Consider the following 13587-nt stretch of genomic DNA (forward strand, 5'->3'; position numbering starts at 1 on the left):
TCCCTCTACAAAAATGTGCAAGCTTTGACCGTGCAATTTCACACTGTCCCGCTCCATTCCTCCGTACGGTGTTTGCATTTACGGCGTTACACACTCGGGCTGATCTCAGACAAAACGTCATTCGACGTCTTGTGAGGTTTTTGTAGAACAGTCAGAGAAACAAACAGAAGTGAATATGTTTAAGACCTTAACAGAGCAACAAAAGGTACTTAGGTGGTCAACAGCATATCAGGAAATCGAGGAAGTCCACCTAAAATAAGTAAAACACCTACAAGACCTACCAGACATCCTCCAATTGTTTATGATACTGTAAACTGGACGCTCCAGGAAGGTCCCCAAATGAATCATCTTTGATAATACAGGATATTAAGTAATTTGGAGGTAATAATATTTGAAAGATACTGAAGTGATAAAAATAACATTTAAAAAGCTACACAAATTCGACCATCATATTAAATATAATGACTTTAAACCATAGACATAAAATGTGAAGGAAATTATTTTGATCAGGGGTCTTTAACGTCGTACTCGGGGGCACCAGGTAACCTCCTAAGAACACCTGAGTAGGCCGCGCACAGGTTTTGAAAATAGCTCACCAGCAATGGGTCATTGTGAATTTCCAGGGAATTTGATTTCAAACTGGCATGATGCTTTAGTGGTTGACCGAGCCCATTTTAACTCAACTTCTAATAATTACTACTTGATAATAACATAGTAAGAACATGATAAGTTGTTATTTCGGAAATGCATATTAGTAGCTCTCATCTTCAAAAAGGTTGATGGCCCCCTAAGATTGAGGAAGCAGTACTTATATTTTTCCCCCGAATGGACTAGATAAAAAGTAAATCAATGTAGCTTGCACTTTAAAAAAATGAAATGTGCCTTTGGGAAATTGTTGCTTATGTAAACCACTGATATTTTGTCGCTGTCATTAAAAAAAATCGTTTTTGTCCATTATCTATTACAGGGATCTCCAATATTTTTCAAGCTAAGAGCTACTTTTTGTTACTAATTGGCGCAAAGAGCCCCCTGTTTGATATGTGTTTCTAAAATAAAAATGTGTCATGTTATTACTATGCTGTAACTATGTTATAACCAGGTACACTATTGGAAGTAGGGTTCAACAGAATAGTCAGCCTCGAAAAAAATTATTTTACTACAAAATCACTATGACCAAGCAATGGTGAGCTATTTTCAGAACACATCCACGGGCAGCATCTCAGCGGTCTTTGGGGGGGCGCCCTAATTTAAATCGTCCTATAATGGTTCATTAGGCAGGGTTCGAAAGCCTTTATCATGGTCAAATTCAAGCACTTTTAAGGACTTTCAAAGCTAATTAGTCAATTTCTCCATTACAATTTAAAGAAGAATTCCAGTGTGAAACATGTATATTTCAGGTCCACAAATGTATCCACCTGATAGCCACAAGAGCAGGCATGGTGCCGTCACTTTTAAGCAAATTTGTTTTATTATTCTTTATCTAATGTGTGATCAGACTGCTGAGAAACATGGCAATCATTTCAGCATTTACAACCACTTCACCCAAATTTCCAGATCTAAAAGGAACAACATTTGGATTCAAGCATTTTCAAAGACTTCAAGCAGCCATACAAACTATTTATTTAGGGTAATAAAGGTATTTTTTTTTCTAAATCTGTTACTCCTAAACATATCTTCTATAAATTACTTTAGCGCAAGACAAAATTCTCCCAAAATAGTTTGAGGAATAAGAATAATACAGGTAACATCAGACTTACAAAAATGATGTTTTAAAAATTAGGGGACAGGGAAAATATAGACAATTTTGAATGATATACGTGGAGTAATACTTGGGGATGGTGTAATAATGCTCTGTGGTTTGCAATAATCAGTGGTCTGTGCAGCCCTTTGAGACTATTTGTGATTAAGGGCTATACAAATAAACATGACTTGACGTAACTTACGACTGGGATCAGTTCTGAGCGGTCCTAGATCCATTGAACTAACTAGCAGAAATTGAACTAAAAAATTTGAGCATCAGCCAGAAAAAAATAGCTAGGCTTGGTCATAGATAAAGTTAGACATAAGTAACAAATTTGGTAATTCATGTTTTTCACATGACAATGTTGAGTTTCAACATGCAATATTATGGCTTTAAAGGGGGAAGAGATTGGCCTGGTGAATGATGTGGGTATCAGTAAACGAGGAAGGTAAAACGAGCTTCTGCCCACTCAGGTTTCCTATAGGATGTTACCTGGCTAACAGTGAGCCAATCTGTGTGACAATTTGTTAAATAAACAAGAAAAAGTGAACCGATTATTAAAAAAAAAGAGGATTGAACAATATTATAAGACACTTTCTAGGAATTTGCATATACGTCTCTTTGATGATGACATGCATATCTTAAAACTAAACAAAATTTCCCAGTTCGAGGATACACTTGTCAACTGTACTACAATGCAGCGTCTCTTTAGAACAAACCTTCTCATGGGAACCATTTTTTTTTTATCATCATGCCCATCATAAGGGCACAGTATGTGCTGTCAGTCAGCTGACCTGCCCCAATGCAGTCCCTTACTCAGTCATAGCAAAGCAACGCTGGTGCCAGCTTTTGCTATGAGCCAATTGGCCCAGCACCATGGGAACTGCCTTCAGACTGGAAGGCAGTCAGTCTCTCCTGATGCTTCTCCCTAACATACCGCAGAAGCATCAGGCGGGCATTACAGTGTACTTTAATAAATTCCTACATCAGTATAAAAAATGCCTTGAAACTGTGGAAACATAATAGTGAGAATCTCCATGTCAACCAGCCAGCCAGACTGACGCTCAGTGGAAACTCAACACTGTTTATAAGAGTTTTGAGTAAAAAGTATGGCTTGGATTGTGGTTTGGAATGACCGGGTGATATTTAACCTCAAAATAGGCAGTGAATTAAAGGGTGCAAAAGCAGTATTGAATGGAATTTTGTGAGTGTTAATAAGTTATAACTGCATTTAGTGGACTATTTTGCAGATCAACAGTATTAGGCTGTATATAGCATTTTAAATGAAATGAAATGTTAGTTTTTTTACTAGTGACAAATGACAATTTAAGTTTCCCACCCATTAAAATTGACTTCAGGGTGTAACTTGCAACTAGAATTGAAAGAAACTAAATAATTATAAAATTGATTTTTTTTTTTTTTTTAGTTAAATAATTGTTGGGACCATTTGGATTAAAAATGTCCTAGATCCCCAGATTTTTGGCATTTCATCATGTAATATTCACTGATCCATTTTATTGTGTTTTATGACAGAAGACCATTTATCTTTGGGTTAAACTGAAACCAAAATTAATTAGTCACGGTCACGTAAATGTTACATTAAAGTATATTATCCTGGAGGTTGATGGTTTCGGTCTGACTGCAGTTTTTTTATTTTACTCTCGAAAATAACAATGAACACTTTTTCCAATTTCTTACACAGCACATGTCAAACTTTGATGGAAGCTATTATGAATGTGTTTTTTTATGATGGTTTAACTGATTAAGTTTCAGTTTAAAAATAATTTGAATATAATGATCACGTTTTTCCTAAACACAGCATAGGTCGAAGCTGTGAGGAAATTATCATAAGTTGGAGGTTTAAATGGTTCATTGGTTTAAATTTCCGTTTCAAATTAAATAAACTGAGATGAAATTAAATGATCTGCATTTACTGTATATAGCGCTTTTCAAGTCAATGACTTCCCAAAGCGCTTTACAGTGTGCTTCACATTTCCCAATAGCGGCCGTGCAGCCATGTAAGGCGCAAACCTGCTTATTGGGGGCATGATGGGTTCAGTGTCTTACCCAAGGACACTTCGACATGTAACACGGAGGAGCCGGGATTCGAACTGCGATCTCTCCTGAGCTAAATGGAAACAATATCAATAAAATATGCATTATATTTGATCACTTTATAACAGTCATGGAGTTTAAAAAATAACGTATATTTTATATTAAATCTACTATTATTGTAATTATATTTGATCCCTTAAACTGCCAAGAAGTTTAAAATGTATAACTCAGTAAATAATTAACGTTTGGATTGGTTTAAATTTGAGACATTTTATTTTCTCTCAATAATGATTTGGCGGTATTGGCATGAGTTAACAAAAAGGAGGTTGTTTTATCAACTTTAAACCCATGTTAGCATGCTAACGTTAGCTTCATTCGCATACTTAGACCTACGTGGTGCGTTCACGGACACCTGGCCGAAAAGTTGCATCCATGAGTTAACGCGGTAAATGCCGGGGGCTATACTCTCGTTGTTTTACATCAAACCATGCACAATATTCAACTTCGGTGAACATAAATTAAACGAACAGCGAGGTAATTGTGTCAACTTTTAAAGGTAGGTTAGCACGCTCACTTTAGCTTAGTATACTTATTTTGAACGGAGTGTTGCGTTCATGGACACCTGACCGAAAAGTTGAAAACGACAAAAGTTGGCTAAGCTAGCGGAGGCATGACACTTGAGTTAAACATATTGTTCAATTTGACTACTTTTAATGATAAATAATCAAACGAACATGTTTAGAAGTCACTATCAGCTGCAATGGGCATGCCCCGACATTCCCCCACGGTAACTCTTCGCTACTTTTACACACAAGTCAAAATTTAAGACATCTTCATCCATATTTTACCTGATGGACATCAGAGAATTCCTTTCTACGATGAGAAGATTAAAGTCCACCGGAACTTGCGAATAACTCCAGACACCGAAACTGAGCTCCCACTTGATCCAGGGGCAAGGTAGACTGGCGAGGCTGGACTCCTCCTCCTTCCCAGCGTGAGGTCATCCGTTCGGGGAGGCGAGAGCGTGGAAGGGCCGGCGGGCTGCACTGGATCATCTTCCAGCGTTTTTATTTACGACGACGTATTTGGCTTTAACTCTACTCTGTTAATTCTGAAAATTGTGAATTTACATTACCTGTATCGCGGTCTATTAGGACGACGTCGTTAACCGAGGAATAAATGTCGTTAGGCGAGGACATACGGTTACGAACAAACTACTGAATTATAAGCAGGGTTGTCCAACAGCGAACTCTAGCGGTTAAAATGATACACGCAGCCAGCTTTTTGGACAGCATTTTATTAATTTTTTCATCAGTGTCTCAACTTTTTGAGCAAAGGCACATTTGTCATTAGAAAATCCTGAGCTGAACTCAGAATATAATTTTCAAAGTCATGCTTTTGGGGCTCCAGTTCTTTTTAATGTTTTAATTGTCAAGACAAAATAAAATGTCCCCTGTGTTGAAAATATAAAGTTGATCTCATCGTTATTAAATGAGTGATTCACTATGCAGTACCATTTTGGTGTCTTGATATATATATATATATATATATATATATATATATATATATGTGTGTGTGTGTGTGTGTTTACCACTAAGAAATACACAATTGTCAAGCTCAGGGACAGTTATATTTAAAGTTTTTTTTCTTAAACAGTGTCTCTGAGTGTTTTCCACCCTTCCATTTCCTAACAAACATTTTCTTCTTTTAAATAAAACGTTTTGTTTATGAACACATACATTTATACTATATGAAATAATAATGAAAATTTATTAACATATAGCTTATTATTGTGATTACTCTCTAATGTAATAATGTAGGATTTGAACAAAATAGCAAGTAGAATATAGATTTATAACATTTAAAAAGTTTAGTGTAATATATCCAATTATAAAAGAAAAATACATATTTAATTTTCTGGCTTACATTTCTTGAGGAAGTTGATTTCATTGCACTGCGGACACAATAAAATTGAGCATGTATGTCACCAAAAAGTTATCTAAAAAATAAAATAATATTAATTGCAATCACTTTATGTAAATAAAGTACATTTTATAAACGTTTCGCAATTTTTCAGATTTGAGAAAGATGCCGATATGAAATGTTGCTCCAAACAGAAAATCAAATAAGTTTTTTTGGTTTTTTTTTTTTGCACCCATGGCCTTGGAAGTACTGTAGTACTCCTGGTAATTTGTGTTATAAGAATACAACTAAATTAATATAAAAATGTCACTTTGAACTCGTTATACAAATTTGACCACATTCTACGTATTTTTGTCATGAAAACGGGGGTAGAGGAAAAAAATAGCTTACAATTATGGGATTTGTGTTTAATTTAAGTATTTGTTTGCAGAAACTTGTTTGAACTAAGGAGTAGGCATTTGAGTCTGTATATATTGTTTTTATTTATTATTTCGCTTACAACTTTTTTAAATTGTATTTTTTTTTTCCATTGTCTGTACAGTGTCCTTGGGTGGCCTGAAAGGCGCTTTTAAATAAAATGCATTATTATTATTATTAAAAAGCTTAAAGCAACAGTGTGTAATATTTGACCGCTAGATGGCACTGTTGTCTAATGCTGCCATGTAAAAGAATTACAAGTTTCTCGACCGATTACTTTTCTTTGTAACAAAACTCAACATTGGTATGATAGTTCATGTACTTTTGCCTCGTATTCAAATTGATGTTTTTTTTTTCTAAAAGTAATTTTTTGTACTACTACTCTGAGGCACTAAATAGTTCACAATGTCCCTTTAACACGATTAAAGCGAATTCTACTAAGTAAAAAGGGACGTCAACATTTGAATTAACCCCTTACAAAAAAAAACCCCCCCAAAAAACATTTTTTTCTCGAATTAAAACATGTACCTGTAACGTTTTGGTGAAAACTACATGAGATTACAATTGAAACAAAACTGGTTTTTGATAAGGAAATATTGCCTCTTTGTGGCATGTTACAGCTGTAGCACAGTTGAGCCTTTAAACTTTGCCCACACTTGGCAACAAACACTTTTCATAAATATGTTGAATACTAAGCAGCCTATAGTTATCATTTAAAGAATAAATTACGGTATACACAAAATGATCAAACACTGGACAGCATTGTTTCTAAACCCAAATCTTGTAATTTGCTATCATCTAGCGGTCATTTTCAAGTAATGCCTTAACAATCTTGGAATAGAATACAGCAGGGGTCGGGAACCTATGGCTCATGAGCCAAATGCAGCTCTTCTAATAAGTACGTATGGCTCAGAGACAAAACTGATACTTTGCTAATGTTCTCCAAATGAACATAAGCGACACTTCTTGTACACAATGCCAAACCCATATTGTTATTAATGGAAGTACTGTCCAATAGAATATAATATAAATATGGCACATTTTAAAGTGTCATTATTTGTATAGCCCTTAATCACAAAGGGCTGCACAGACCACAGATTATTATTACACAATCCCCTGATCTAAAACCTACATGAGGGCAAGGAAAAAAAAAAAAAACTCAAAAACCTCAAGATCCTTTGGAAAAACACGCAAATATGATTTAAAATCAGTAGAACAAGAGGCAAAAGATCAACAGTCGATTGAAAGACTTCCGCTTTGGAGCAATAAATACTGTTAAATTAGTCCAAATTTGGCATTTTTTTTCTGTTTTAATACATACAGTACACCTACTTTATTTTCCTGTCTTCCGAATTGAACTCAATCATTACCTAACACCTACAGAGCTCTTTCCGTGTTTGTAAACAAGAGTGATTTAGCCAAGCTGTGCGTTCATTGTTCAGTCCAGGTGCTACACCCCAAAAAATAAATAAATTTAAAAAAAAAAAAAAAAAAAAAAAAAATTACCTCATTTTGGCTGTACATCGCTAAAATATCCGTTATATGGAAGCCTATTAAATAATCCATATACTGTTGAGACACTTTGATGAAAATTCACAGAACGAACTGTAGATATGCCAAAACACCATAGGGTCGGCAATAGGGATGGGTGGAGCTATGTAATGAGCACAAACACACCCTCCCGTCTCTCACCTTGCACCAAAGGTAGATAAGTCGGGAACTTCGGTTGCAGAATTTTGGGACATGTTTACAAAAGAACTTTGCTCGCACCTTGAAACACTATGACAAAAAACAAGACTGGCAAAATGAGCCTTTAAACTGCGGTATAGAGACAAGTTGTAAGAGGTGTAGTTATAGGGGAGACAGGCCCTGGCATTATTATTATTATTATTATTATTATCAAATATCACACAGTGAAAAAAATGTGCTGAAAAATAAGCTTTTGTCTGGGGAGCAGGTTTAGCGCTTTTGTATCAAAATATATGCTGTGGCTCTTCTTCGCTAAAAAAAAAAAAATTACTTTTAGGGCTTTTTGACTCAAAAGGGTTCTTGACCCCTTGTATACAGTATATACTTCATTGTTCAACACGCAAAATGTTGAGGAAAAGATTAAATATTTCAAACAACAAAACTGTTATTTGACATACCAAGCAGCAACTGCACAAATAAGCCGAGCGTACGCAAGATCTTTTACTATTTGAAGGCGAGATATACAAGTTTTTCCCCTACAAAGCACAAACAATAGAAGGGAACAATTGCACAAAGCAGTCAACCATGGAACCAAGGAGTAATCTTTCAGAACTTCCTGGGCTGCTGGATGCAAAAGGCCCGAGGAGAGTGTGGCTTCTCCACAGCAGGTCGCAGTTTACTGTGCCTTACGCTCACGGGGATCTCGGGAAAGTCGTGGCTTAACTGATACATTGATAAAAAAAAGGTAGTTTAACATCATGTCATTAACTGATGTTTTGGATTTACCTTGTCAAGAGTTCCTGCCAGAAGAAGGCCCACTTGCTGCATCCTGTTGACGCTGGAGATGGACCTGAGCCCCAAAACAGAAAAATGAGTTCCTAGTACTAGTGAGATAGTTATTCTCCAACTACCAATACGAGAATTCTTTCCCCGATGATCGAGAACTAGTATCGCCGACCTGGGTTTATAAGGCCTCTTGGTGTCCTTCTCCGGAGTCACTTGGTTGCTGCCGCTCTCTTCAAAACCTTTCTTAGCCACTCGCTTGCCTCCAGCCTTCACTTCTCATAAAACAATTTACTTTCAGTTACCGTGCACAGAGGGAGAAACTTTAAAAAAAGCATTAAGAGTGGACCCGAAGTAAAACAATGTAAAATTACAAAGATACAAATTAACTATTCAATATTTCTAAAAAAAAATTAATACGTTTAATTCATTTTCTAATAAAATAAGACGATGAAATCTCCCAATAAAAACAATGTCCCTGAATTAAGCAAAAATGGGTGATAATTAAGAACTATCAAATAAAGTTAAATATTTTAGTAACCAGTTCTTATGTTACATAGAAAACCATTCATTATCTCCACCGCTTATCCTCAGTAGGGTCGCGGGGGGTGCTGGAGCCCATCCCAGTTATCTTCGGGCAGTGGGCAGGCGACACCCTGAACCGGTTGCCAGCCAGTCGCAGGGCACACAGACACGGACAACTCACTCACCCTTTCATACCTAAGGACAATTTGGACCAGCTAATCAACCTGACACGCATGTTTTTAGAATGTGTGAGGAAACCGGAGTGCCCAGTAAACCCACGCAAGCACGGGGAGAACATGCACAGGAAGGTTTGATCTCACCACCTCAGAACCGTGCTGCACACGTGCCAACCACTGCGCCGCCGTGCTGCATAGAAAACCAAGTAAACCAAAAAGGATTTGATACCACTTTTCTTCTAAATACCGATAAATGTTAACTGCTTATAATACTAACAGCAGAGACCAGTAGCTCCTAAATTTCATTCCTCCCCAACAAAAGTCACAAAAACACCTTAAAATCCAACAAATATAATTTTAAAGTTTAATCAATTTGATAAAGGTTACCATTTATTTTTATTATTTTTTTACTGATGTGTTTAGTGCGCAGCCCGCGGTGTGAAGGTTCATAGTTCAAGTCCAGCTACTGCAGCCTCCCTGTGTGGAGTTTGCATGTTCTCCCTGTGCCTGCGCAAGTTTCTTCCGGGCACTCCGGTTTCCCCCCACATTCCTCAAAAACATGCATGTCAGGTTGATTGCCTGGTCCAAGTGGTCCCTAGGTGTGAGCGAGTGAGTTGTCCGTCTCTGTGTGTCCTGCATTTGGCTGGCAACCAGTTCAGGGTGTCCCCTGCCCACACGACCCTACTGAGGATAAACTGTGCAGGTAATGGATTGATATTTTGGTGCAGCTGTTGTCCCTTGGGTTTTTTCCTATACAAGAATATATTTTATATGGTACTTCTAATATATTTTTCGTTTTTTTTTTTTTTTCTTAAAATCACTCGTGGGCTATACATTGTTTTTCCAAGAATATTTTTGAATGTAATGTAAAATAAATTTCAACCAATTTGATATAATGGTCTATTAATAAACCAAAATATAATGCAATACAAGGTGAACATTTAATGTTTGCATGTACAGTATATTTATTCATTAACATATCAGAAAAATAGGATTTCATTTCCTTATGCATTGCACAAGGTGTTGGATGGGGACTCTTTATAAAAAAAAAAAAAAAAAAAAAAAAAAAGTCTAAAAACAAATCTATTCTGCCATTTCTTTTTTCCAACTTAAGCAAGGTTATGAAACTAGATCGATTGTGATTATTATATTTGCAAACACTAAAAAGAGGCAAATATTTTTTGGTTCTTTGCAAAGATCTGAATATTATATCCGTTAGCAGGCTTGAGCGAGATTATGTTGACACCCCTGATCTAATGCATTGTTTTTTCATGCTTGGCCTTTACATCATTTCTTTTCCAACATATTTTTATGAAATTGTTGTTTTAGGAGTCTTCTATCTTACTTGCCATCTGTTACTTTTGCCTATTAAATGATCATGCATTTACAGTGCAGATATTTTTCCCTTCCTAGCTGGCTAGCTCAATTACTTCTGGTTGGGTTGGTGGCTGTTATGTTGTTTTTTTTTAATCTGCTCTCAGTCTGTTCAAATTGTATTGGCTGAAACATTTTATGTTGAAATCATGTTTTGCTTTTAAAAGGGGTATAGAGAGCAAAACAAAAAAAAAACTTTCAATGCATCTGTTTATGAAGTACGGATTTATCCACTTAAATGTTTGAAAGCATTGTGAACTTTAGTTGTACTGTACTTGTTTTTATAGCGACGTCACAATTCTACAAATCCAAGGCAGACTTCATGCAGCTCAATCAAAACATCCCGCCCACTCCCAAAATGTCGGGAAAACGTACATTAAAAAACAATGGATTTTTACTGCCATTATCGCTGTGCAGCAATACTGGATTGTAAATGAATGCTGTCGAATACACTGATAGAGTAATTAAACAAAATATGCAAACACAAAGCGATGCAATGTATGGATAAAAAGGAAAAGTCGAGCATGCAAAAAAAGATAGTTGAGTGATCAGAACTTGCTTAAATCCCAAGTAAAAGTTTACTAATTCGATTTAGGTCAAAGTGGGACGGACCAAAAGCATCCAAATTTGGAGAACATAAGAAAGTCAAAAAAACAAATAACGGAGAAAGAACACTTTTTCATTTTACCAACCCGCGGGAGGATGTCCAGCTTTGAGCAGACGACCGTCCTTGAAGCCACCTTTGCTACCTTGTACCATTTTCAAAAGTTTTTTACTTCAACTAAGAAGAAAACAAAACTCAAAACACTTTCCTCCTCCAGCCTCATGGCTCACGCTTTTTATACTCTAAACTGGAGCTGAGGTGACGTCATGCTAACAGCCGCGCCCTCAGCCGCGCCTACAGTCACGCCTACAGCCGCGCCCCCATGCTGGTATCCTGGAGCGTGACGTCACCTTATTCGTTCGACCACGAACACCTGTGAAAGTCCATTTACCAAATACGTAGATAATTTTATATTTTTTGTCATACTTAAAACGCATTTTCATACGTTTTATTCATATAGTAGGGTGCAAAGTTTGAGGTGTCCATAAAAGTTAAATATTTTCTCTATTAAGTATTTGTTGACAATGCCCAATTGAGTTCAAAGAGCCATTATATATTTTTTTCACCGTTAATATCTGAGCCATTATATATATTTTTTTCACCGTTAATATCTACTTTTATCCTAGTTTTATTATCGGTGTTCCGGCCACGGAGCGCATTAGGTTGTAGAAAATGAAGTGGGCGGGGGGTAGGAGTGTGATGTGACACGCATGAAGACATTTTCTTTTATTCTAGTATAAAAAATGGGAAAGTAAGAAAAGGCTAGTTTTCCAAATAGAGCCCAATTACACCCAAAAAGATGAAAAAGAAAGAATTGGTTCGAGCACGTCTATGAATTTCACATATTTACAAGCACAACAAAAGGAGGTGCAATGATGATTTCAGCCAGAAGATGGTGGCAGCCAGTACAATATTTTAAAGTTACACCATCTTTAAAGTATGGCGGAAAATCAATTGGCGTTCATTCAAGTTTCAAAATAATTCTCGGAACAAAACCTCTTAATTTTTATAACAATTTAAGATATTTTAATTTGTGTAAAATCGCTGACGTTGTAATCTTACGTTGTACTAATATTCTAATGGTTTTCTACAGTTCTTACACCGTTCTGCATTTCAATAAAAAACATTTTGCTTTTTCTTTCAGATGACAAGATAAGTTCAAAGTTATTTTCTTCAAATGTAAAATCAACCAGAGTGGCTCAGTTAAAAATTTCGGTGTCATATTTGACCCCGATCTGTCCTTTCAAACACACGTGAAGAATATTACTAGAACAGCTTTTTTCCGTCTTAGCAACACCGCTAAAATTTGCCAGTCTCAGTCGGATGCGGAGATTGTAATTCATGCGTTTGTTACCTCCCGTCTCGATTTCTGTAATGCACTACTCTCTGGTCTCCCGAAGTCCAAAATCAAACGCCTTCAATTGGTTCAAAATGCAGCGGCGAAGCTTTTATCTAAGACAAGAAAGTTTGATCACATTACCCCGATTTTAGCTAACCTGCATTGGCTCCCTGTTAGTTTAAAATGTGATTTTAAGGTTTTGTTGGTAGTATACAAAATCACGCATGGACTTGCTCCCTCATATCTTTCATTTGTTTAATTCCCCCCTATGTTCCAGTCTGGAACCTTCACTTTGAAAATGCTGGTCTACTAGTGATCCCTAGGGCCAAAAAGAAATCTGCAGGTTCGAAGGCCTTCTCCATTCGGGCCCCGGTGCTGCGGAATGCTCTTCTCCCTGGGATTCAATCTGCAATCTCAGTGGAAATGTTTGAATCTAAGCTTAAAACACACTTCTATTCTATAGCATATGAATAACCTATATTTTATGTTGACAATATCCGTGTATTATTTGCCCTCATGTAGGTTTTAGATCAGGGGATGGTGTCATAATAGTCTGTGGTTTGCAATAATCTATGGTTTGTGCAGTCCTTTGAGACACAGTGATTAAGGGCTATACAAATAAACATGACTTGACTAGACTTACTAGGGAAGACAATTATACTGTATTTATTCTAAGTGTTCTTTTTTTAAAACTATTTATAGAAAAAAAAACACTTGAAAAAAGTACTGTATTCTGCCTACTGGTTAAAATGATTACTTTTTTTACATACAGACACAATTAGCAAACTGGTAAAAGAATTACATTTATAGTAAACAAAAAAAAATCAAATTTTACCATAATTTACTTTAAATAAGTTAGTGTCTTGAAATGAGAAAAATACACTTAAAGCTCCTATGAGTAATATTTGACCGACAGATGGGACTGTAATGTCTAATGCGAACGGAAACCTGTGCCACAGAG

The 13587-nt window shown here is 36.3% G+C and overlaps 2 protein-coding genes across 3 annotated transcripts in view; both read right to left on the reverse strand.

The window, feature by feature from the left end:
• Positions 1-4839, reverse strand: part of LOC148352812 (protein TANC1-like) — a 115623-nt gene extending 110784 nt beyond the window's left edge. For both annotated transcript variants that reach the window (XM_088352461.1, XM_088352462.1), the window contains exon 1: positions 4645-4839. The gene's annotated coding sequence lies outside the window, so the exon portion shown is untranslated. The remainder of the gene's footprint in view (positions 1-4644) is intronic.
• Positions 4840-8313: 3474 nt separating this feature from the next.
• On the reverse strand, positions 8314-11543 carry LOC148352813 (death-associated protein-like 1 homolog). Its single transcript, XM_088352748.1, has 4 exons — positions 11376-11543; positions 8784-8883; positions 8612-8675; positions 8314-8548 (listed from the first exon to the last, which is right to left on the reverse strand). The coding sequence occupies exons 1-4, from the start codon at positions 11440-11442 to the stop codon at positions 8432-8434; spliced, it is 348 nt and encodes a 115-aa protein (XP_088208874.1). The 5' UTR covers positions 11443-11543; the 3' UTR covers positions 8314-8431.
• Between the last annotated feature and the right edge of the window lie 2044 nt (positions 11544-13587).

This window comes from Urocampus carinirostris, chromosome 14 (assembly GCF_059441175.1).
Source record: "Urocampus carinirostris isolate Australia breed hairy pipefish chromosome 14, RoL_Ucar_1.0, whole genome shotgun sequence".
Lineage (NCBI taxonomy): Eukaryota > Metazoa > Chordata > Actinopteri > Syngnathiformes > Syngnathidae > Urocampus > Urocampus carinirostris.